Here is a 25,002-nt window from a genome sequence, read left to right as displayed (position 1 = left end):
TCTGTGCCCAAGGGGGGGGACGCTCAGGAACAGACTTGTTCCACAAAGTCTAACTCGAGCCCTGTATTTTGAGACCGACCAGCGTCCACATCATGGGCCCTTGGGTGGCCCCAGCCTGACCGTAAACTCTGGCTTGAAGTTTCTACCAGCCTCATGCTAACTCCTTGAGGTGGGTAACCACGTGCCCTCCACTTACAGATGAGCAAACTGAGCCCAAGTGACTTCTTTCCGGTCATACAGTGACAGTGGGGATCTGAACCCAGATAGTCTGGCCTCAGGGATCTGCGTTCCCAATCCGGACCTGCAGGGCCTTACAGCACCAGGAGGAGGCCTCTGCGGACAGGCAAGGCTGGGCTTTCTTGCCCGTCCTGGGGGTCACTGGTGGTCGGAGCGCTGGACTTCAGAAATCTGGGGACCACACAAAACATTCTTTCCAGGGTCCCCGCTTCTGAGACTCGCTATCTTTAGCTGAAGTCTATGCTAATTTTCTGAGGAACTCAGAACCCTGACTGTATCCTTCTTGCCCATCCTTTTCTCCCTCCCAGATAAACAAGATATTCAGTATCATCAACCCCCTTCATGGAAGTGTTCCAGCTCAGTGGTCAGGGGCAGTGTGTTAATAACACGATGATGCACAGTGACAGACAGGACCCCTAAGTGGGGTGGGGCGGGGGGGCCTGTGCTGTCTTTTTCCCTGGCAGAAGGAAAGAGGAGGGGACCACGGTACCCAGAAGCCTAAAGTCTGATTTAGCAACAATAATAGAAACCAGGGTCCCTTACGTTGGACTTGACAGTTCACAAAGCAAGGTCACCTGTTTGTCTCCTGATTGTTACCGTGCCCTCCCTACAGATGGGACTCAAAGAGACTAAGTGACCCCTCCGAGGTCACACAACCCAGATGTTCTGACCCCACATCTGGGCTCATTTCCAGTAAATTCCATGGTCCCTCTGCTCTGTCTCCACCCCTTGACCCACCTCATCACCTTCTTCAGGTCCAGCTCAACCCTACTGTCGCCTCCTGCTTCTGGGCTCACCTAGCCTGGTGAGCAGTCCATCTCCCATGCCAAGGAAGGCCAGGGCGCCTCTGAGACACAGCGTCTCCCTCAGCCCCTGAGCCCTGGGAACTACTGTCCTGGGAGGACGCCTGACCCTGTGGATGGCCCAGCAAGGGCCCACTGAGGGGCTCACCGAACAGAGCTCGGTTTGAGGCTGGGGTTGCAAGCGGGGGAAGGGAGGGGTACAGGGCTCTGGACTCTCTTCATTCATGGCCAATGTACTTCATGCCAACCCGCACGGGAGATCCACCACCAGTCGGACACCAGCCCGCCCCCAGGAGCCTGTGGGAATGAACTGCTGTTTAACTCTCTGGGATTCCTGGCTGCTCCAAAGCCCTGATGTGGGTTAAATCCCTCAGAAGGGGGTTCATGCACCTGGAGCCTGGGGCAAAAGAGCCCCCACCCCAAAGGCAGACTTTTCCCCACAGTGGTAGAGGGCCTGACCCTGACTGCAGGCTCTCTGCCAATAGCCTGGTATCCTGGGGATTTTCCCAGGCTCCACAGCAGAGGTTCCCCGGGGCCCTGTGAAAGGGCTCCAGGTGGTTCCCTAGAGCAAGGAACCAAGGCAAGAAAGAGCCCCTGCCTAGCAGGGTGGGCATGAATAGCCAGGGGTGGGCAGGGCCTGAGATCACCAAGGCTCCATCCCAAGCTGTACTGACATCAGGCCCTGGTGACACCCAGAGGTGCCCACCCAGACCATCTTGGCTAACCTCAGTGGGGGGAAAATGGTGAGGGGACTCAGGATAGAGCTGGGAAACCATCGATCATTCTGGAAAGTTAAATGACCGGCCCAGAGTCATACTTTATGGCAAAGCTGACTAGGTGACCTCTCTACAAGGAACTAGGATTAACCCACCTAATGTAACGAACCTTCAAGGCCGGGGCAAAATAATATGAAAACTAAGATGCCCAGAGCCCAGCGTCAACAAAGCAGGGAGGTGTGAGTTTGGGATGGGTAGGCACACTGGGGAGCAGGGGTAGGGCAGGCCCACGCAGCTTAAGGATCACATATGCCCAACCCCCAGGGCAGGCCCCAGCAGTTCCCACAGGCAGAAACACGCGCCCAGCGCCTAAAGGCTTATAGGTCAAGTTATAGCAAAGGTGCAGTTAAGACCTCAAATCCCTCTCCAAAGTCAGGGGCTTAGAGTTCGCCAGAAATGTCAAGGTAGATGTTCCAGCTTCAAGTTTCTCATTTTGCTAATTTCCTCTGGTTATCCATAGGCCGCCAGAGTCTGCAAGGTTAGAGCAAAACTTAGCCTCAGTAGATACTTAGGAGGTAAAGGTCCCTAGAAATTCACAGGGAAAATTAACACTGTCTTTCAATCAAGCCTCCCGACCAGGTAGGGTTCTAGCAAGGCAATTGAGATCACAGTCTAGAAGCACTCAGCTCCTTCCAGGGACCGCCTACATCCGCTGTGGGCATCCTGAAGGCAGGGTTGGGTTTTACATATCTTTGCCCCCAAGGCAAACCGCTGGATTGTTCAAAGTTCGAGGAAGGAGCCTCCCTTGCAGAGCACTGAATTTGGATAAGGAGGGGCAGAATTACAAAAGGGTGAGGACTTTGTCCTAGAGGTATGCTTAATTGACATGTAATCTAACTGGGAAGGCCAAACCCCCAGACACCTGTAAAAAGGAGAACAAATTACTAAACAGCTAGCCCTAAAAGACAAAATAATGTGTTAAAATTGCAGGGAAGAAGGGGGCAGGGTGCCGGGCCTCAGTGAACCAGGTTAAGTTTTCTCTGGACAGATAAGGTTAAGCTGTGGTTTATACCACCTTTGCCTGACTCGCTTTAATTTTTTTATCTTTACTTTTTTTTTTTAAAGATTTTTATTTGTAAGTAATCTCTTCACCCACCTTGGGTCTCAAACTTACAACCCCGAGATCAACAGTGGCAGGTTCCACCGAATGAGCCAGCCAGGCGCCCCTCGCCTGACTTCCTTTAAAACCCAGGGAGCTGGGGCGCCTGGGTGGCGCAGTCGGTTAAGCGTCCGACTTCAGCCAGGTCACGATCTCGCGGTCCGGGAGTTTGAGCCCCGCGTCGGGCTCTGGGCTGATGGCTCAGAGCCTGGAGCCTGTTTCTGATTCTGTGTTTCCCTCTCTCTCTGCCCCTCCCCCGTTCATGCTCTGTCTCTCTCTGTCCCAAAAATAAAAAATAAATAAATAAATAAATAAATAAATAAATAAAAACAACCCAGGGAGCTGCTAACAGCAAGGGAATTCTCAGTTTGTGCCCCGTCCCCTTTCCTGTGGAATATCTCACCATTGGCATTTATTACTTTGGTAAGGATCATTTACAAACGGAAGCCGTTTCTCAAAGAAGGAGCCCAAGGCCTGCTTCTCTGGGACTCAGGAGTTGGTCGTCCTCGAGGTCCATCTGCAGCAGAACTTAGCCTCCGCGGATACCCAGGAGGCAAAGGGCACAAACCTTGGGAAAGCAAGCCGATCGAAGCCAGGTCACCCCGCCCAAACCCCTCTGACACCCTCTACGGGACTGGAGGGCCGGCTCCTTCCCGCCCCTCTCGTTTCCAGTTAGGGTCGGGGACGAATCCACGGCCCGGGGGACGCAGACCCCGGGTTCCCTTCTCCCGTCGGGGCCGGGCCCGGGAGGTTGGGGCGGGGGCGGAGCGTACTGGTTCCTGGTCACCGCTGGGGCCCTCGGGACCCCACCGGCCCGGGTCCCAGTGGGCCTCCACGCCCGGGCCGCCCCACCTGGAGGAGCCCCGACAGCCTCAGACTCGCAGATTTGAACCGAGGAGGCCGAGCGGCCGGGCGAGAGTTCCCAGCCGCCATTGGTTGAGGCGGCGCCGTGACTTCAGCGCCGAGGGCGCGGGAGGGAGGGCGCGGGAGGAGCCTGGAAGGGGAGTGTCCGAGCGGCTCACCGCCCAGCGAGCCCGAGGGCTGGAGGGAAACGGACGCCGGCGCTGACATGGGCCTCCAGCCCCGGCGCCGCGCAGAGCCCACGGAGGGGACAGCGCAGCCGCGCCGGTCCGGCGCTCGCGTCTCTGGGGACCCAGGTAGGCGACCAGCAGCCCGCGCCCTGCGAGGCCTGGGTGGGTTCGGTCTGGGGGCGGGGGGTGGCTCGAGGCCCCCGGTGGGGGCGGAGAGCGTGGAAGACGCCGCGACAGGGGGCCGAGGGGCGGGGAGGAGGGCTCAGAGACCCCCCACTCCTGCGCCCGGCCCCAGGTGGAAGGGCTGGGCCGGGGCGCGCGCGGGGCGGCCCGGGTGCTTGGGACCCGGAGCCGCGCACCCCGTGTCCGAGCCGAGCGGGCTTTGGGGAGGAGGGGGTGGCCGAGAGCCGGGAAAACCGCGTTCTGTCTCGATTTCCTCTCTCCAGACCGGGATTCGGCGTCCGGCCCAGGGCGCTGCTGGGGCGGGTGGGACCCGGGCGGGGGTCGTCCCCGGCTTTAAAGGTCCGCCCGCTGGCCCGGGAATGGGGCGTGCGCCGGGATGGGCAGTGGCACAACAATCGCGGCGAGCCGCCCGCCGTCTCCGCGAGGGGGGCGTGTGTGCGCACGGAGTTCTCCGTGAATAGAAACCGAATTCTTCGCGTGTAGTGGCGGAGGCGTGCACACACGCGCTCGCTCTCGTACACACGCTGCAGCACACGCCACCCAGTGTCACCCGGCGAGGGAGGAAAGAAGGAAGGAGCTGCCTGGAAGGGAACGGCCGAGGAAACAAATACAACCTCCTTCCAGCCGCCGCCGCCCCCCCCCCCCCCCAAGCCAGGCTCCGGCCCCGCCCGCCTCCTCGGGAGACCTGGAGGCCGAGGCGCGAGAGGCCGAGGCGGGAGCGGACGCGGCGCCTCCCGGCGGGGTGGGGCGCAGCCGAGCTGGCGGCCCTGGGAGGGGGCCACGCGCGGGATCGGCGCGCCGGGTGCGCCTGGGGCAGAGCGCTTCTGGCGTGGCCGCCGGCCGCGAGCGGTCGGTTAATGATTTAATCGCCCGCTTGGGGCGGTGGAGCTGCGGTCGGCCGTCTCTGGCTCCGCCCCCTCCCTGGAGCGCCCCCAGCCGGGGGTACAAAACTGCCCCTGCCCCGGGTGCGTCCTCCACCAGCTGCCCTGCGGGCCGGGCCGCCGCCGGTGAGTGTCCGACGGGGAGAGCCGGGCGGGAACCGGGAGCCGGGGCTGGAGGGCTGCGGCTGGGCGGGCTTCCTGGGAGAGGACTGAGCCGTGTGTGTGCGTGTGTGTGTGTGTGTGTGTGTGTGTGTGTGTGTGTGTGTGTGTGTCTGGGGGAGGGGTGCTCTCTGTTAACTCAAACCAGATTCCTGGTGTTTCCCGTAGAGATACTGCAGCCTGGGCTTTGGAAGTTTTCTTTCTCTCCCTGAGAGAATGGAGGGGAAATACAATGCTTTTTCTTTTCTGTTCACCCTTTGCAATCTGACTGGCTCCCACGCCCTCAGCTGCATCCTCGGCGCCTATTCTTTGCTCGTGTGTATCCGAGCAGTTGAATGGGGACAGGGTCCCCTAGCTGCTGAAGCCTGCTGGCTCTTCTCTAGAGGGTGCGTGGTGCTGGAGGGATGATCTCCGTCTTCCTTACCCCAGCAGCCATCTGGACCAGAGAAAGCTTTCCCCATGCAGCCGGCGTAAACAATGAGGGGCCCAGTTACAGGAGGGCCTCCTGCAATGCAACTTCTTCGAACAGTCTGGGTTTCTAATAACTCCCCGCCGCCTCCGCCCCCTTTCTGAGGCTGGGGTGGAGGAGGGGACCACCAGCAGGATGGACTGAATTTTAAGAGAACAAAGGGCACAAAGGAAGGGGGAACTGAGCTGTGGATTTTCCCCAGGAATGGGGAGTTTTCTGGACCCAGGCTGGGCCCATCCAGGCCTCTAGGTGGCTCCAAGGCTCCCGGAGCAATAATGGGGTGTCCTGGGGAGTCTGGTGAGGGTCCGGCCCTGTGTGGTAGCTAGGAGCCTGCCAGGAGTGGGGGGGTGCCATGTGGGCTCCACCTTTTATCAGCTGCCCTGTGTGAGCTGCCCATGTGACTACTGATTAGTGTGGTTCATCTCCTCCAAATGTGGACTTTGGCCCACCACTCCTGGAGGACAGCTGCTCCTTCCCACAATTGGGGCTTCAGTGAACCTTGGGAGATATCCCAGTGGGTTCTGGTCTTCCCAGGGGTTCTGGTGACCCACACAGGGACAGGGAGCGGGCTGGTGTGATCAAGGGAGTCTGCACCCAAGACGCGATGGTTTGGGGTGAATCTCAACCCCTCTGATGTCCCCCTGAGCTCACAGACCCCCGTTAAACTGCTTCGCTCAGGCCTCTACTTGGAACATTCCGTCCTTTATTGGGGTCCTTTATCTGCCTTTTCCTCTCTCGACCCTTCTTTTTTTCCCTTCCTTTCTTCCTTACACATGCCCATCCACTGATGCTTATCCCAAGTGGATGTGCAAACCCGGATCTACTTCTGTCCTCCTGCCTCTTGGAGACTGAATGTCCAGCCCTCACAAGACGGGAGCCCAGGGAGCCCCAAGCAAATGAGAGCCTTATCTACAAAGTGGGGCTAGGAGGATTTCTCCGCCCCAACAGATGTCGTCCTGGGAGAGGAATCTTAGACCCTTCTTGACAAGTCAGGCGCTTTCCCAGCAGGGCCTCAGATTGGCTCTGGTTCAGGGATTCCAACCCCCTCCGCCTGTGGAGTGGTTGATTGATTTCTGTGGCCAGGACAGGCCGTGCCCAGGTGTGGCCAGCAAGGTGTTTGATATTGGCCAGGCTTGCTTGTTTTCTATCTCCTCTCTTTCCCTCTCTCTCCCTCTCACCCCCTGTCTCTCGCAGTCACTCTCCCCTTCTCTGGGGTGGGAATAGAGAGCTGAGAATTTCTGCCTGTCTCCAGCTTCCTTTGCCCTAGGTGGGGAGGGTGGAGTCTGTCCCGCGGAGGAACAGGATCCGGGTTGATGCCAGAGATAAGGCTTGGGGGCGGAGGAACAGGGGTTGTGCAATCTTGCCCTGGAAGCTGAGAGAGGGCTGACCCCAACTTAGGTCTTCTGACCTATGTACTGAAGGCTTTTCCTCAACCTTGGGAAAAGGAACCAAACCTTGGAGCCAGCTGGCAGAGGGTCCTGCAGGGTTTGCTCTGGGGAAGACTTCTGGGATGTTCGGGGGGGGGGGGGGGGGGGGCGGAGACAGACCCATGCCAACCCTCTCTGGAGGAACTGGATGGTCACACCTGGAGGGACGTGTGGGTGTGTGTGGGTGCGGGTGTGTGGCTGGATGTGGTCCTTCCTCGCTCGCTCGCAGAGTATCGCGAAGGAAGTCTAAGCTATTAGTTTCCCACATTCCCACTCAGTGTGTCCTCGAAGCTCCGGCTGAAAATACGCCTCTTGTGGAGCCTTGGGCTTCCTTCCAGAAACGCACATCAGAGTCTCCCCCAGGCACTGCCGGCTTGCAGCTCGGGGCTCCATGCCAGGGTGGCAAGCGCTGGCATCCAGACCCCTCCTTTTCCAGGAACAGGGGCACCGGAAGTCTCCACTCCGCCTCCCGAGCTGGGGAAGGGTCTCCCTTCGGGGTCAGGCAAGGGCAGTGTGGGGCACATTCGTGAAGGAAGGCTTCCACAGAGACTGAGCTGCCCTGCTGGCATTTCCCCCTCTTTCCTTCATCCCAGGAGCGGGGGCCTCTGAAAGGCAGCCGTTCCAGGGCAAGAAACACCCCTGAGTGTATACTCAGGGACAGCGTCTCGCTCGGCCAGGTCTGCTCAGAATCGTGCCATTTTTGCAGCGGCCAAACGTGGGCTGCAGACCCCAGCTTCCAGATCTTCCCAGGGTGACCACGGAAGCTCTGTGTCCCGGCTTCTGTTCCCTGCCCCTCCTTTGTCTGTTCCCCCAGGGGCCCACTCCCTGCAAGCCTTCTTTATGCCTTAGAATATCGCCCTTGAGCATCAAAGGGGGACTAGCGCCCCTGGCTGGGAGAACACAAAAGGAGGCTTCTCTGGGCTCCACTATAGCTTCTGTACCTTAGTGAGGGCTGGATTAGGTCCAGAGAACCAGGGAGCATTTTATTGGGGGGTGGAGCGTGTGGAGGTTTTGTGCATTATTTGTCGCTGGCGCCCACAGTGCCCCAGATTCCTCAGTTATCCGGCCCTCATCCTAGAGAGGAGCGGCAGGCGTTTCTTTTATCCCACCTTCGCCTCACACCCCCACCCCTGTATCAGGCTGAAATCGGCAAGAGTTTAAGTCTGGTCCCAGAGAAGCCAGACTCTTCATCCTGGATCGTGAAAGGTCAGAAAGGGAGAAGGGGGAGCGGAGCCAAGTCTTGGATGGCTCCATCCACGGCCTGTGGGGACTGCAGTCTATCTCTGGGCTTCAGAAGCTGGGAGGACCCCTCCTCCTGCAACACTTCATCCTGGGGACCCCCCCCCCCCCCTAAGGACTTGAAAAGGGTCAGCTCTGGAGCCTTTTGGATTGGGTATCATCAGGCGGCTCCGGAGGTAGATGTCTTTGAACTTGGCCAGAGTGTCGCTGGGGATGCTGGAAATTTCCTCCTACCTTTCGAGGCATGGGCATAGGGCATCCACTGAGAGAGGGAGCACATTACAGCATCTTCACAGCAAATACGTGAGTGCTCGCCTCTTGTCGCGCTGAGGGCCTTGCTTACACGAGCTTATTTAATCCTTATGGCAATGCTAGGAAGTACATAATGGCACCAATCCCTTTGAAAGCGTGCGGGGAAACTGAGGCACGTGTAACGCGCCCAGTGTGGCCGGGCCGCGGTGGGGAGTCTGGCTCCAGGGTCCGTGCTCTCCGCCTCCACCCTGCGTGCTCCAGCAGGGCCAAGATGGAGATGTGCCAGCCCGCTCTGGAGTGAGTCCAGATCCACCCTCTGGAGAGCCTCGAGTGTCTTTCGATCCCCACTCCTCGGCTGAGCAGTGGACTCTCAGGAGAAGGGAAGTGAAACCAAACAGGGCCTGGCAGATCTGATTTCAAGCCCAGCCGCTTCTTTGTGAGGCGGAGCATTAGGGCCGCTCCCAGGTTCGGGGAGACCTGCCCTGGGTGCTCAGGCCGACGGGGTCCCCACCAGGCACCTCTTCCTCCTCTCCTGGCTCTTCCCCCTGTGATGGCAGCCGCTGCTTGTGTCCCGAGGCAGGCTGGGGGGAAACACAAGCTTCCAGGAAGAGTCCCGTAAACAAGCAAAGTTGCTGATATCCCGGAGTCACTGGCTCTTGACTCCTTCAACTCCTGAGCGGCTTTGCGGCTTCCTGGCTTCCCTTTCTTTCCCCGGAGCTGTTTTCACCCCCCGAGTTGGGGGCGGGTGGGGGGGCCTTCTCCTTCCCCCTCCCACTTGCCTTCGCTGCCTCCCTCTCCTGGCCCAGAGCACACGGTTCTGGGACCGGGAAGGAGGTGGATAGAGAGACCAAGGTGAAGGGGCCCGGTGGAGAGGATGGCCGGTTGCCAGCAGGATGGAGCTGCCCCTGTCTTTCCCAGGATTTTATCTGTACTTTTCGCTGGGGTGGTGGAGAATGGAGTGGCCAGGCTGGGAATATTTTAACCTGGAATTCTATGTAAAACTGTGTATCCTGTGCGTGTGCACGCATCCAGAACCTTCAGATCTCAGAGGCCGGGGCCCCAGCAATACTTAGGACCCTCCCCTGCACACCTTACGGTGGAGTGGGAAGAACCACAGTGGGAAGAACCTCAGAACCAGGCGGATCCTGAGACTCTTCTCTCAGCCCTGTTCTTCGCAAGTACGTGACTTGGTGGAGCATTGGTGTCTCTTAGCCTCAGCTTTCTTATCTGTAAGATGGGGATGATAAGTCCCTTGGATGGTGGGAAAGAACACAGGACAGTGGTAGTACTTGTTTTGTTGTTAAAAAAAAAAAAAAAACAGGGGCGCCTGGGTGGCTCAGTCAGTTAAATGTCCAACTTCAGCTCAGGTCATGATCTCACGGTTCGTGAGTTCAAGCACCGCGTCCTGCTCTGTGCTGACAGCTCAGAGCCTGGAGCCTGTCTTCGGATTCTGTACCTCCCTCTCTCTCTGCCCCTTCCCGGCTCGCGCTCTCTTTCTCTCAAAAATAAAGAAAACTTTAAAAAAATTGGGGGAAAAAAGGCGGTTTAGCCAAGATAAGCAGCTGCTTGGTGCAGAGGAAGAGCTCATACTTCCGGTGACACACGGGCCACCTGAGATCCACAGGTGGGAGCTGGGATAGCACTTCCCAGAGTGGGGTCCTCAGCCCCAGCCTTAGAGCCCAGGCTCTGCTACAGTTCTGTCACAAGCCTAGACAGCTGCTTCTGTGTTTTCCAGCAGTCAAAGGGTAGATTTTTCTAAGCTATAGCGTGTTTTCCCTACTGCACCTTCGCCTGGCTAAGTTACTGGCTTCCTTTTCTTATAAACTGTAAGAAACTATCAATTCTCTGAAATGAACGAGAATGTCTGAATCCAGTGGTGAGCATTACGCGTGATCAGTGGAGATCCCTCTAGATCAGCACTGCCAATAGAGAGAGGTACCGTGCCAGCCGCATACATAATTTTCAGTTTTCCAGTAGGCACAGTTTGAAAAACTAAAGACGGGCGTCTGGGTGGCTCAATCGGTTAAGCGTCCGACTTCAGCTCAAGCCATGATCTCATGGTTCGAGGGTTCAAGCCCCGCGTCAGGCTCTGTGCTGACAGCTGGGAGCCTGGAGCCTGCTTCGGATTCTGTGTCTCCCTCTCTCTCTGCTCCTCTCCCGCTCACGCTCTATCTCTGTCTCCCAAAAAATAAATAAATGTGAAATTTTTTTTTTTTTACTAAAGACAGGTGGAATTAATTTTAATGTTTGGTTTAACCCGAGTGTACACATCAAAAAGAGATCATTTCACCACATAATCATAAAAAATTAAGACATTTTACATTACTTAATCATACAAAGTCTTTGAAATCCAGTGTGTTTTTAACACCTATGGCACATCTTTATTTGGATGCGAAATTTTAGAAATTCTTCATTCGAATTTGAATTTCCTACAACTTAGGGTTGAAAAAGTGGGTTCGTATATAGTCAAGTGTGTTTAGCAGCGTGGACATTAAATATATATAAATTAAAAAAGAAAAGACTAGCGTCCCCATTTAGCAGCTGTAATAGTCAGAAAATACAGCTAGGTAAAGGGGGGAGGAGCATAACCCACTCACAATGACAAGAGGGCACAGAATGACCTGGGATAAACACCACAAGGAATGTGTATGACTTAGAACATTTAATAAAGGAGATTATCCAAAAGATTTGAATAAATGGCTATGAAGCTTTGATGTTGTGATAAAGTCCATTCTTCCCAAGTTCATTTCTTCTGTCCTTTCAATTCCAACATAATCCCACTAGGATTTCTTTTGGGACTTACCGTTTTTAAAGTCCGTCTGGAAAAGGAACAACGTTAGAAACAATGCAAGGCAGCTTTAGGGAAAAAATTAAAGTAGGGATATTCCCCTATTAGACGCGCAAAATGTTTTACAAAGTGGCAGTGTAGACCTGGTTTAGAAATCAGCAGACCAGCAAACAAAAAGGGGAGTCCCAAGATAGATTCACGAGTGGAAGGGTATCTGTAAATAAAGAATTTAATATCTGGTGAAGGTAACTTTTAATGCCTTACCCACATTTTATAACAATCCTATAAGGAATCAGTAATGTGCATACAACATTGTTGTATTTTAATCGTTTTTCTATTTTAAACAACCCACAATTTTATAAGCCACAGGCAGCTTTACTTTGTTGTATTTCCTTCCAGTATTTTTCTCTCTGAGTAGTTGCTCATTATTATATTACCTGGTATTGTAGAGGAAGTGGATATTTTCATAAACTGAAAAGTGGAGAAGGTCTTTGCTTCATAGTGTTAAAGCCAGAAACCACGAAACAAATTTGACTATATAAAAATGAATGAGCACTCTGGAAAAGAAGACAAAATCACCCAACTGCAAACGGGTGCGTGATAAACTTACAGAAGTATGTAGGATGGTAAGAAAATTTTAACTGCTTTAATATTTTAAAAAGTCCTACAAATCCATTGAAAAGGTGAAGCCCCTTCTCCGGAGAATTGGGTGAAAGGCTTTGACAAGCAATTCCCAAGAGAAAGACACAGAGGCCGATGATGCACTTTTTAAATGCTCATCCCCCCTTATAATTAAGGAGATACAAATGACAAGTTTGTGAGTGTGCTGATTGTCGTGTTTTTGTTGTTTCCAACTAAAGAAGATACAGCCCCTGGTATCAGACACTATATTCCTGTGTTGCTGGAACTGCAGCTTGGTGTGTAGAACCTTCTGGAGAACAAGTTCACAATAAGAAACAGAAGTAATTTAACTTACTTTTCGACCGGAAATAAAGATTGGCGCAAACTTAGCCAGAGGATTTTTGTTACAGAGTTGGGATAAAATGGAAACAACCTAGCATTCGTTAGCGGCCCACTGGATGTAAAATTTTGGAATGTAGTACTTAAATTAAAATAACGCAGACGCTATTTATGATCGTGTAAATATTTTCCCCCAAAGGTGAACAGTGGTTGGCTTTATTTATCTACCTACAGTGGAAGGTACTGCCCTTGTCCTAAAGGGGAAAATGCCTCCATCAGCACTAGCCAGTAGAAGCAGTTTGTGAGTTTCAGATTTCATTTCCATTTTGAATAACTGTATTTTATTATCTTTTTATTTTTTTTTAATGTTTGTTTTTGAGACAGAGCCTGAGCAGGGGCGGGGCAGAGAGAGGGGGAGACAGAGAACCCGAAGCAGGCTCCAGGCTCTGAGCTGTCAGCACAGAGTCCGATGCGGGGCTGGAACCCACAAACCCTGAGATCATGACCTGAGCCACAGTTGGGGACGCTTAACCAACTGAGCCACCCAGGTGCCCCAATAACTATATTTTAAAAAGTGAAAAGAGATAGGTGAAATTAATATATTATTTAACCCAACATATTCAAAATATTCTCATTTTAACATGGAACCAATAGAAAAATAGGATGAGCTATTTTGCATTTTGAAGTGCATTGTCTGTTTTGCCCCTCAGCACGTGTGAATTCGGACTCCCCGCGTTTCAGGTGCTCTGTAGCCACGTGAGGCTGGTGCTGCGAACGGTATAGCTGTAAATAATTTAATAGCCCTAGAGAGGCAGCAGAAGGCAGGAGTCGCTGAGAAGTTCTGGTGTGGAGTACGTGGGGTTCGCCTTGTGAGCCCTGGCTCCGGCCAAGAGCCTCGCATCCTCATTAGCTGGGCCGGGCTCACCCAGCAGGGAAAGCTGGGAAACTGCACAGGTAACTGGCAGCTCTGGGAAGCAGGTATTGAAACTGGGCCCTTGTTCACTTTCCCTTTCTTCTAGGAAGCAGGAAGTGGGATCTGCCCACATGGGGCTGGGCAGTGGCATCCATGGGCCAGTGAGCCTGGTCTGGATGGGCAGGCAGGCAGGGGTGATGGAGCAAATACAGGGCCCCCGGCCTGGGAGGTTTTAGGAAGGGAGCTTGGTTCTGGTCTTCCTTCTTGGCAGCTGGGACTACCAGGAGACACGAGGGGGACTGAGACATGAGGGGGACTAGAGCGGAGCGGGAGGGAGGGACGTTGGAGGCGGGGCCTTGTGCTGAGCTGCTAAACACGCCAGGGGAGTCCTGGCTTCTGCTTCAGGTTGGTCTCTTCCCCCACCCACCCCTTCCCAGGGAATCAGAACAGGGGAGGTTCCTCTGAGCAGGGAGCAGGAATGAGATCCTGAGTAGGGAAGAGCGCTTCTGAGCCAGCCCTGAGAGCAGATCTCTGACACAGAGTCCGTCCCAATGAGTCTTGGTTCCAAGGCTCTTGGATAGGCAGCCTCCCGATGCTGTCCTACCCACCCACCCACCCCCGTCTTCCACAGGCACATTCTCAGCTGGGAACATCTGAATAGGCCGGGAGGCATCACCTCGTACAGAAAACCATGGGTCCAACGCCCATCAGAAGTGGGCTGAAGTCACCATTTAAGTAGATGTGAGAGCGATCTGTCGGGTGAGGCTCACGCCGTCTGAGCCTCAGTTTCCCTTTCTGTAAAACGGGGGGCAATCTTGATACCCTCCTTGCAGGGCGAGGGGCACAAGTGTCCCATGGTCTAGGACAATGCCTGGCATGCGTCAGACACCAGACTCTGTCATTTAGACAGTGTTGCTGTTTCCACACGTGGCTTGGTTGTCCACCGTTAGGGGGGGAGCACTGGGGTGCTGGTTGCCCTGTGTGACCCCAGCCTTTTCTCTGCTCCCATGCAGCCACCGGAAGAGCTGAGCTTAGGGCTGTAGGAGCAGCAGAAGCAGAACTTTCACCTGCCCCGGGCATCTCGGATAGCGTCCCACTGTGGGATCACCTGTGTGGGAGGCTGGCCTCCAACTTGGAGCTTTAGTGACACTGGAAATTGGCCAGTCTCCGGTGACGGTGACGGTGGGGGGGTGGCGATTGTTACCTTTCATCTCCTCAGTTGAAGAGGCTCAGGCATCAGGAAGCAGCTGTTGGGGAGCAAGCTCTTTCGGGGGAGTCCTAATCTCCGTGTCTCCCCTGACACCGGGCTGCTGGAGGTCGCCCACTTTCTCCTCCACGACTTTGAATACAACCTGTCTAGCTTGGGGGAGGGGGAGGAGGAAAAGAGAACAGACATCCGCGGGGGATTTTGGCGCAGAGAGAGTGGACCCGAGACCCACCTCACCCAGCCCCAGCTCGGTGCCTTGTATTGGGCCCTGAGAACCAGACAGTTTTAAGCTGGTTTTGAAATTAATGTCTTTTCCTTAATCAGCCGTTGATGCTTTGGGACATTGATGCTTTGGGATTTTTATGATTATTATTTTTTCTTACTTTTTTGTTTGTTTATTTTTCACAGAGAGACAGAGACAGAGACAGAGACAGCATGGGCGCGGGAGGGGCGGAGAGAGAGGGAGACGCAGAATCCAAAGCAGGCTCCAGGCTCCGAGCTGTCAGCACAGAGCCTGATGCGGGGCTCGAACTCACGAACCTTGAGATCATGACCTGAGCCCGGGACGTGAGCTCAACAGACTGAGCCACCCAGGCGCCCCTATTATTATTATTATTAGAACAGCATATCACATCAAAGGAAACAAAAAAAAAAAAATTGCCTGTTTTCCACTCAAGTCTAACTTAACTCCTCAGTTTCCCTGTGTGCCCATTAAGCCTTTCTCCGTGTAGACGTGTGAATGCTGTGTATGGACAAGCCTGAGCTCTGCCTGCTTTCTCCTTCCCCTTAATGCCGTTTGGGAAGCAGCTGCCCGTGTGGCCGCGTGGTTTTCGCACGTTAATCGTTTGAGTTAATAGGACCTACTCCTCACACCCCTTTCCTTATTCCTGGCCGTTGGGTTGTTTCCAGCCTTTCGTGATTCTAAATAAGGCTTCTATGCATATCTGCGTGTGTGGCTTTTTTCCTGCTTTGAAATCGTTCCACAGGGCAGTTGCTAAATCATTATCATTTTAAAGCCATTATTTAAAGAAACTGCCATAGTTGCCCCTGCCCCAAGACCACAGTTGGGGGCAGTCCCTTCATGTGTCCCTTAAGTCCCTTAATGTGGCTTCACCATCTCTGAGAGTATGGTCACTCCACACCCAGGGATTTTAAGGAGATATTTGACACGGATAGGCAAGAGGTACAGGAGTGGGTAACGGTGGTATTTCATGTTTCCATCCCGGGCTTTTTTTTTTTGGTCGCTGTTCAGGCCCAGATTATTTTAAGACCGTGCTTCTTCATTTCCTGGTGCAAACAGCACACTTACAAATACAAGGGCTTTTCACAGTGCGCGTGAAGGAGGTAAAAGATTCCAAATAGTACTAAAGTCGGCTAAAATAACAACATCGCCCCCACCGCGGTTCCTCCCGCATTATGTAAGAATGTGGATCAAAGCGTCCACGGTTCTGTTCATTCACCGAGCAGCCCGTCCGCCCCGTCCCACCGTTGGGAGTTAAACCGTCTTGTGCCTTCGCTGGGATTCCTTATCTTTGCAGGAGAAGGCTGCCGAATGTTCCAGAAGGCACCGAGTCTCTCTCTGGCCTCAAAAGCCAGAGCCTCTAGCCTCTCAGGGAGGGAGAGGAGTGGCCCGTGTTACGTGGAACTTGCACAAGGCCCTTCCATGTGTCGCTCCGGCTGGCAGGGGCTGTGTGGCAGAAGGCCTCCCCTGTTCGGGCAAAGTTAAGTTCTTCCTAGTGGTGGAGTGTTGGCTGCACCCTGGGAGAAAGGTCCGCAGCCCAGGAGGTGAGACCTGCTGGGGGGGAAAGGGCCTCTGGGGCTTGGCCGGGGCCTGGAGTCTTTGATTCTGCCCTTCCTCTCTTCCCCCATTTGGGCCCTCAGCGACTCCTGGTGTCACTGCCTCCAAACCCTGCCCCACTTATGCCCTCCTCCGTCTGTCTCCGTAGCCGCATCCGTCTCCTGGCCCCCATCCTCTGCCCTGGGCTCTGCAGCGCCGGCCATCTTGTGCACCAACCGTGTGCTGCTTGGGAACTGCCATCTGTTTCCTTTCCTACCAAGAATGCCATCCAGACTCCTACCTGGTCCTCAGGGGGCTGGGGCTGTGTGACCTGGCCCTTGGCCCCTGGGTTTCCGTTCTGTTCCTCAAGCTCCGCAAGCTTCTTCCCTCCCCTGGGGATGTGCTCGTGCTGTTCCCTCCCTGGATTGCTCTTGACCTGCCTGGGTCCTTTCCACCATTCAGTTCTCAGCTCACAGAGCCCCTTCCTCAGAGGGGCCTCCCCCAGGCCCGTGACACCCACACTTGCTCCCTTTCTTGACGCCAAGCACTTGAGAGACTGACTGTCTTACTTGCGTGTATGCAGCGCTGTTCCCCACCCGCCCATATTCACTACAGATGTGCCCCCGGGAAGGCGGGGCCTTATCCGCCTTGAGATTTCCACTGTCCTGTCTTTGGAGCCTAGACAGGTATGGGAAAATGGGTGGATATGAATGAATGAATGAATGAATGAATGAATGAATGAATGAATGAATTGAACACGGCCTCCTGTCGCCATCCCAAGCCATGACTGAGGTTGTCTTTCACCAAACATCCTCTTGCTTTCCACCATGTTGCTTGGGGCTGGCCCCGGATGGGCGTTAGAACAACTCAGGGGCGTTGATGGAGAGGCGCCTCCGGTGGCAATGGCAGTACGGTGGGCGTAGAAGCATGCGTGCCGTGAAGCAGGGTGAGCTGCGGGTCAGCTGCGAGAGTGGGAGGCCGGCCTTACCGCCCCAGGAGAACTTGGGTCTCTCGCCTGCCTTGGCCCGGCTGCCAGGAGCCAGCCACTGCTTGGGTGTTTGGAGCGCACTGGTCCAGCCTGTCCTTCTGTCTGTCTGGTTGCTGCTTGACTGGCTGATCTGGGAGGCCAGTGCTCTGTGTGCAATATGCCAGGAAGGATGGGTGAGGGGTCCAGGCAGGCGCTGTCCTCCGGGGTCCCAGAAGCAGAGCCGAGCTGGGAGCGTGATTGGTGTAAACCAGCCAGGGGCCTGGCCTTCCAGGGAGGGTCCGTTGCTCCTGCCTTGAAGGAATTTTCTGGGGATGGTGGGGCCAAAGGGTAGAGCCATCTAGATCCATCAGAGGCTGGGGAGAGTAAGGGACAGCCGTGAGTCCCTGCTCCCTTTTCCTTTGCTCTGGCAGGAGAGTGGAATTATGGCTTCGGGGCAGGGTGGTGGTGCCCCGCCCCGGGCAGGCAGGCTGTGGGGAGTGGCTGCCCTGTCATCAGGCAGCCTATTTAGCCACATCCCCAGAGCTGAGTCATGGCACTTAGCAACACCCCCTGCCAAAGGCACAGCTCTCTTTGGCAGGATCCCCTTCCGGGTGGGAGCGCAGGCCTCCTGACCTGCCGCCCCCAGGACTGGCCCAGGCCACCTGCTTGCCCGTAACCTCAGTGTTCCATCTCTTCACCCCCGCATCGCTCTCTGTTCAGAGCTTAGGGTTCTCACCAGCCCTGAAGCCTGGCCCATCGAGTCTGAGCTCTAGGATCCCAGAGACCCAGACCTTGGCCCCGTCCCAGGACTGCTAGGCAGTGGGATGGCAGGTGACTCCACAGAGACCCCAGCTCTCTCCAGACTCTTTCATGCTGGGTGCTGGAGGGATGGTTTGGTGTTTTATAAGCTGGAAAGCCTCATTCCCACCCCCAGGGAGCGAGGCTATAAGTAGCACACAGCACCGGCCAGACTTTTGCTTTCTTTCTGGGGGTGTAGGGCCCAGCAGGATGCTGGGGCCCCGGGCCTGGCCTGTGGGTTTCCCCGCTGGCCGCTCTTACCTGTTCCTTTGTTTTACCCTCCAGGATAGAAGGGGGGCTGATGGCTTGATGGGACCCTCCTGTCCTGTAGTCTTGGTGGCCAGAATGCCAGGTCCCTGTGAGTGGCCACAAGCCACTCCATGGGTTCTGCTGAGCCCTTGGCGGTTGAGTGTGTGGTTCCCCTTTCTCTGTCAGGAGCACTTCCCATCGGGAAACCACAGCGCTTCAAGTTGCCCGCTGGGTCTGGGGATTCCTACTGTTGCAATGAAACCCTGAACTCTGGAAGTGCATGTCTTGTGTTCCCACAGTTCTGACCCTTTGTGCCCCCTATCCTGTCTCCCACCCACCCACCCCCCTTTTTTGTCGTTGTTGTTTATCTGGTAAGTAGTATAAGCTTTAGTTTTCTAGCTGTGTTCTCAACCTGGGGCAATTTTGCACCCCCCCAGGGGACACTTGGTATGTCCGGAGACATTTTGGTTGTCCCCCTGGGGAGGGATGCTGCTGGGATTTAGTGGGTAGAGGCAAGGGTGCTGTGAAACATCCTACCATGTGCAGGATGGCCCCCACCACAAAGAATTATCTGGTTCAAAGTGTCGACACTCTCGGATCGATCAGGAACTTTCTTGAGGAAGCAGCTAGGCTCCTCCTTTTTCTGGACTCTCCTGGCCCAGACGCAAGGAGAGGTGTCCAATTGGTAAAGGTAGCTGGTAAAGGATGCTACCCACCAAAGGCCAGAGAAAGGTCTGGAGCAGAGCACTGGACCAGGAGGCCAGCTTCTCGCCCAGCTCTGCCGTTTGGGGCAGAAACCTGGATGAGTGACTTTGCTTCAGTGACACCTGTTTTCTGGAGCTGCTCTGGGTGTCCCTTCCCTCCCAGCTCTTTGAGATCCCAAGATTCTGTGACTAGAGGCAGGAGTTCGAATGCAGGCCGTTTGAACACGTGAGCCTTTCCCATTGTTGCCTCAGTGTCCTGGGGGCAGCAGAAGCTCAGGGATTCTCTGGTACCAAGCGTTCATTAGAAACCTGGTTTGATTTCCTTCTGTTCCTAACACGTCTCAGACCAACCCCAGCCTCCCTTTCTCTTTTTTAGCCAAAGAGAGCTTTTCCCCCAAAGGTTTGCCTGGGAGCCCATGGCAGACCCAGAAGGTCACATATGCTGACCCTCTCCTGGGCAGTGTGGCGAGGGGATAGCCCTGAGGCCAGTACTTCTCATGTAGTTGGAGTCAGCAAACCAGGACCCATGGACCAAATCTGGCCCACAGCTTGTCTTTATATATAAAGTTTTATTGGGACGCAGCCATACCCTTTGTTTCCATGCAGTATGTTGCTGCTCTCCTACTGGAAAGACGGTATCTTCCCCAAAGCCAGAGATCTTTAGTCTGTGGTCCTTTGTAGAAAATGCTGGCCAATCCTTGGTCTAGCTGGTCCGCGTCTGATTGTTTAGAGGTTAGGTCCCAGGGCGTGGGCAGGAGAAGAGGGTTCAGGTTAGGGATGGGGAGAGCTAACTCGCCTGAGGGTTGGTGGGAAGAAGGGGCAGGAGGAGGGAGAGCTGACTGGCGGTAGTGAGAGTCCTCACCTGGCTCTGAGCCCAGCCCAGGTCACCTGCGCCCCGGTGCCTGGCTCCTGCCTCCCGTCCTAGAGAACTTTGTTTGCTGGAGTGACAGTCGCATGACTGCCTGGGGCGGGGTTTGGGGGGTGGCACTTGATGGTTGGGGAGCCATCAGATTGGGCGTCAGCAGCTGGACAAAGACTGAGAATGCTGTGGGGGGTGTTTGGAGGACACAGGGGTCAGGCCGGCCGGGAACCCTGGAGCCAGCTAGAGGCCGAAGGGAAGCCAGCGCGGCCCCTGGACTGGGAAGCAGAAAGGGAGATGGGGGAAGTCAGGACAGAGGTGTTGCCTTTCAACAGGTCTTTGAAGACCCATTGCTAGATGGGATTCGGTGGTGATTCGGCCCCATCCGAACCTTCTGGAAGCTCAGGGTCCAGTGGGCACATTACAAACCAGCTGGCAGGACTAGAACGATGTAGCCGGTGCCTACCAGGAGAGGGGACATCCAGAGTGCTGGGAGGCCGGAGGCGAGGTGGCCGAGAGGGTTCACCCTGGCTAAGGACGGTTTCCCGGAAGAAGCGACGTCTCAGCCGAGCCCGGAAGGACGTTGAGTGAGCCAGGTGACAGGGTGTGCCAGCAGGGACCTGCATGTGTCCAGTCCTGGAGTCCAGGAGGCAGAAGCCGAGAGAGGGCTAGGACAGAGAGCAAAGGTAGGGGAGCGGCAAGCAGTGGCGTGGAGGAAGGAGGGAGGCAAGGACGGGTCGCCAGATCGAGGGGTCTGCACCGGTGAGTCCTGGATGGCTTTTGTTTTAGAGAAAAGGTGAAGAATGGTCTGGAGAGGGACAGAAGGGGAAACGGGGATCTGCTGGGCTTGCGTGGGGGGCCAGGTGGGATGTGGCGGCCTAGCTGGGGGTGAGGAAGAAACCGGCGGGGCACCCACGGGTCGCGCTTCGCAGTGGGAAGAGTGGTCCCGCCATGAAGTCTTGTTGGCAAGACTACGGCCACCATCACCCCTTACCCACCCGCCTTGTCAGATCCCGCCCGTCTTCCTGCCCTGCTCAGCCCTGCATTGCTGGGTTTAGCCTTTGGGGCAGGTCCCTCCAGAGGGAAAAGGACTGGTTTGTCTCCAACAGTCGACCTCAACTTGGTGCTTGCCAGGAGCTATATGGGTGGTACCTGGAGCTTTCAGATGCCCCAGGCTCTCCGGGGCCCCCCTTGCTGATCTTCATTTCCGGTTAACTGTCCCCCCGGGGTCGGCAGATCTCGGGGGCCGGGCCGTCTAGTCCCTGCCCTCCTCCTGCACCCTTAATGGTTCAAGATACCAGAATTTTCTAGTCTTCATCCCTAGGAGACACAGGGTGAGTGTCCAGCAAAGAGCTTGGCCCCACGGTGGAGAGGTCGCAGGCGGGGTCCTCGTTTGTGGGACACCCAGTGAGGACTGGAAGGCTGGAGAGCTGGTTTTGTGGGTCCCAGCGGCCCCACCCCAGTTCTGATTCAGAAAGCGAGTCTGGCCGCCCACATACGTGGAGGTGCCGGGCAGCGTCTCTCCGGAGCCCATCCTGTTCTCTCCCTCGTCAGAGGACCATGACTCAGGTTGAGGTGTCCACTGCCTCCACGGGGATTGAGGTCAGACAGCAGGAAGAACCTAGAGCGTGTCTCCAGCCCGGCTGTCCGCGGGAGTCCTGTCCGGGACCCAGGCTCTTTCCCAGACTGCCACACGGAACCGCCTGTGCATCTCCACCGCCTTAAACGTGGTTGTGTTCACGCTGGTGGCATCCTGGTCGGGGGAGATGCTGTCCTTCGGAAGAAGGATCGTCCTTCTCTCTGGTTCGGGGAAAATGTGTCTGTGGCTACCTGAACTCTACATGGCTACCTAACCCGAGTGCCTGCGCGTGAAGAATCAGGCAGGCTTGGGCCACCGGTGGCTTCTTTCACAGTATTTCATTCTGGTGGGAGAGCTGAGGTTTGGGCAGCAGCCCCTCTGTAGATGGGCTTGCTGCCCTGCGGCCAGCCCGGGTTAACCCTTTGCCTGCTCTTCTCTTCTTGCAGCCCTATGATCTCCTCCTTGGCACCCCCTATGCCCGCCGGACTTCACATCTGACCCCCGACCCGCCTGCCGCCTTGGGAGGCCCGCCCCCCGCCCCCCTCCCCCACCGGCAAGATGCCCATCCTCAAGCAGCTGGTGTCGAGCTCGGTGCACTCCAAGCGCCGCTCCCGCGTGGACCTCACGGCCGAGATGATCAGCGCCCCCTTGGGCGACTTCCGGCACACCATGCACGTGGGCCGGGCGGGGGACGCCTTCGGGGACACGTCCTTCCTCAACAGCAAGGCCGGCGAGCTGGACGGCGAGTCCCTGGAGGAGCAGGCCGCCTCCTCGTCCTCCAAACGCGGCCTCCTGTCCCGGAAGTTCCGGGGCAGCAAGCGGTCGCAGTCGGTGACCAGGGGGGACCGGGAGCAGAGGGACATGCTGGGCTCCCTGCGGGACTCGGCTCTGTTTGTCAAGAACGCCATGTCCCTGCCGCAGCTGAACGAGAAGGAGGCCGCCGAGAAGGGCTCCGGCAAGCTGCCCAAGAGCCTGTCGTCCAGCCCCGTGAAGAAGGCGAGTGTCGGGGAGGGTGGCCAGGAGGAGGCGGGCGAGGGGGAGCTGGCGCCCCGGCGGAACGGGGCCACCGCGCTCCACTCCCCCGACCCCCTCCTCGACGAGCAGGCCTTCGGGGACCTGACGGAGCTGCCCGTGGTGCCCAAGGCCAGCCTGGGGCTCAAGCACGCCGAGTCGGTCATGTCGTTCCACATTGACCTGGGCCCCTCCATGCTGGGCGACGTCCTCAGCATCATGGACAAAGAGGAGTGGGACCCCGAGGAGGAGGGCGGCGGTTACCGTGACGAGGACCCCGCAGGCAGCACCCTCCGGGCTCCCCCGGCCCTGGCATCGGCGGCCCCTCCACGGGCAAGGCAGCAAGAAGGCGCGTCGGGCCGGGACCCGCCCCAGGACGAGGGCTGGGCGGCGGCCCCCAGCCCCGGCTCGGCCCGCAGCGAGGGCAGCCACACCACGCGGGACAGCAGCTCCCTGTCCAGCTGCACCTCGGGCATCCTGGAGGAGCGCAGCCCCGCCTCGCGGGGGCCCGACAGGGCCCGGGCCGCGCTGCCCCGGCAGCAGGACAAGGAGTTCTCCTTCATGGACGAGGAGGAGGAGGATGAGATCCGGGTGTGAAGGGCACCAGGCGGGAGGGGGGCTCCGTCTCCTCCCTGCCCCCTCCCCCCCTCCAGGCCACCACCCCCTTCCCCTCCCTGTCCCGTCCCATCCTGTGCAAGGCAGCCAGGAGCCTGGCTTCCACCGCAGACCCTGGACGTCCCCCGTCCTGGACGTGGGGCGCTGGCGAGGCCGGGGCCCCAATGGGGACACAGGGAGGTGGCGTGGGCACCCAGCTGCCTGGCGCACCCAGCCCTCCCGTGTGCTGCGGGCCGGACCAGGTGCTTGCGGCAGGAACCGGTTCTCCCTTCCCTCCAGCCCGGCCTCAGACGGTGACGCATGTCAGCCAAGTCCCCGCCTCGTGGGGCAGCAGCGGCGGGTCAGTCCGGGAGCGGCCCCGGTGCCTCGGCCAAGGACGCTCGGCTCGCCTTTCCTCTCCTGGCGTTTCTGCTGTGACTGGTGGCCGTGTGGCAGGAGGAAGGGTGGTCCCACGCCCCGGCCCCCCGCTCCCGGCTCCTGCACCGTGAGCCTGGAGCCCCTTGGAGCAAAGCCGGACCGAATGTGTGCACTAAACACGGCCCCTTCCAGGGGGGAGAACAGGATGGGGAACGAAAGAAAGGAGGCCCCAGGCTTCCTGAATTTTCTAAAAGGGGCCTTTCCAGGATGACACTAGGAACAGGCTGGGCACTCGCTCGGCCCCTATCGATCTGTTTGTTCTCCTGTCCTGTTTAAATCCTTCCAGAGCATATCTGGAACAGTGTTAACAGCTCTGCTACCAGATGGAAGATCAAATCCTTTTAGAAAACCTTTATACTAAGTGCTTCCAGACTTTATTTAGAACTGTATGGGGTGGGTGTCCGTGCGTGTGTGTCCTTCCCCTCCTCCCCCCCCCCCCACCCCATGGCTATTAACAGTTGAAGGCAGCCAGTGTAGAAATTTTCTGGAAAAGGATTTTTTAAAAAATTAATATATCATTTCTTGGAGGGCTAGAAGCTTTTTTGACTGAGTTACTCCCCCCCCCCCATACACACACACACACACACACACACAAACTGACCACTTCCCCTTCTTTAGGCCTTTCTGCCAGCAGAACCCTCTCCCCCACTTCTGAGGCCCCTAAGGGTAGAGGGTTGCCAGATTTAGCAATAAAACAAAACAAAACCAGAACGCGGAGATAAATTAGGATGTCGGGCATACAAAGGATAATTTTTGTAATATAAGTATGCCCCACACCATGTTTGGAACATACTTATGCTAAAAAAACTATTTGTTGTTCTTCTGAGATTCCTGCCCAAGGAGGTCGAGCGGGAGCTTGGGCATGTGCCCCAGGGTTAACTGATGATTATTTTCCTGTCCTGGGAACAAGCTGACCCACCTTCTCCTGTCCCCTTGTACCCGGCGGAGGGAGGGGACAGGCCAGGGTTAGCGGGCGTCAGTGCTGCAGCCTCTCCCGCTTGTTGCCAGATCCTGATCCACTTAATTCCTGATTCCGGTGCCCTGTCAGTACTGTTTCCAGTAGTGTGGCTCCCACATAGGGGAGGAGTCAGAAGGGGCCCTACAGCCCCCACCAGCTGCCCTTGAAACCCATGCGAACAGTGGTCAGTTCCAGATTCTAAACTGTATATATTTTTTCATGGTATTGTTAAAACAGTGAGGAAACATTAAAAAAAAAAAAAAAAAGTGCTGTGGCACTCCCGTTGTCCGTCTCTGCTTCTGGGGAGGGTTATCGCAGGATGTGGGTGGGTACGGGTGCCGACTGGGGGCCCTGGGGCTGCCTGTGCCCCTGAGGCACTCGGGATCTGGGGTGGCTTCTCTCCCTGTCCTTTTGGGGCCCCTCCCCTCCTGCGCTGCTCTCCGGCCCCTGGAGGGACGAGGCTCATGTGCCCATCTGCTGGGCAGGTCTTGGGGGCTCTGGGACTTTGGTGGCCCACCCGCCGCTTGCCAGTTGGGGGCCTGTGTGTGGCCACTAAGTCACTTAGCTGCTCCGTGCCTCCTTCTGCTCCTCTGTGATACGGGAACCCTGCTGCTCTTACTGGGCCGGGTGCAGACACAGTCCCT

The 25,002-nt window shown here is 56.4% G+C and overlaps 1 protein-coding gene across 6 annotated transcripts; it reads left to right on the top strand.

The window, feature by feature from the left end:
- Nucleotides 1–3,621: 3,621 nt before the first annotated feature.
- On the top strand, nucleotides 3,622–24,635 carry CDC42EP4 (CDC42 effector protein 4). Of its 6 annotated transcripts, none has more exons than XM_043585151.1 (2): nucleotides 3,622–4,072; nucleotides 21,804–24,635. In XM_043585151.1, the coding sequence occupies exon 2, from the start codon at nucleotides 21,916–21,918 to the stop codon at nucleotides 22,963–22,965; it is 1,050 nt and encodes a 349-aa protein (XP_043441086.1). In that variant the 5' UTR covers nucleotides 3,622–4,072; nucleotides 21,804–21,915; the 3' UTR covers nucleotides 22,966–24,635. The 6 variants fall into 6 exon arrangements, with proteins under 6 accessions (XP_043441086.1, XP_043441087.1, XP_043441088.1 ...); XM_043585152.1 differs by lacking the exon at nucleotides 3,622–4,072 and adding an exon at nucleotides 4,815–5,136; XM_043585153.1 differs by lacking the exon at nucleotides 3,622–4,072 and adding an exon at nucleotides 19,920–20,148.
- The last annotated feature ends 367 nt before the right edge of the window (nucleotides 24,636–25,002 follow it).

Source organism: Prionailurus bengalensis, chromosome E1 (assembly GCF_016509475.1).
Source record: "Prionailurus bengalensis isolate Pbe53 chromosome E1, Fcat_Pben_1.1_paternal_pri, whole genome shotgun sequence".
Classification (NCBI taxonomy): domain Eukaryota; kingdom Metazoa; phylum Chordata; class Mammalia; order Carnivora; family Felidae; genus Prionailurus; species Prionailurus bengalensis.
The sequence above is the reverse complement of the archived record's forward strand: the minus strand, read 5'-3'. Positions and strand labels throughout refer to the sequence as shown.

What these genes read in the sequence shown, in the direction of transcription:
- CDC42EP4 (XM_043585151.1), top strand. Translation starts at nt 21,916, where the DNA reads ATGCCCATCCTCAAGCAGCTGGTGTCGAGCTCGGTGCACTCCAAGCGC.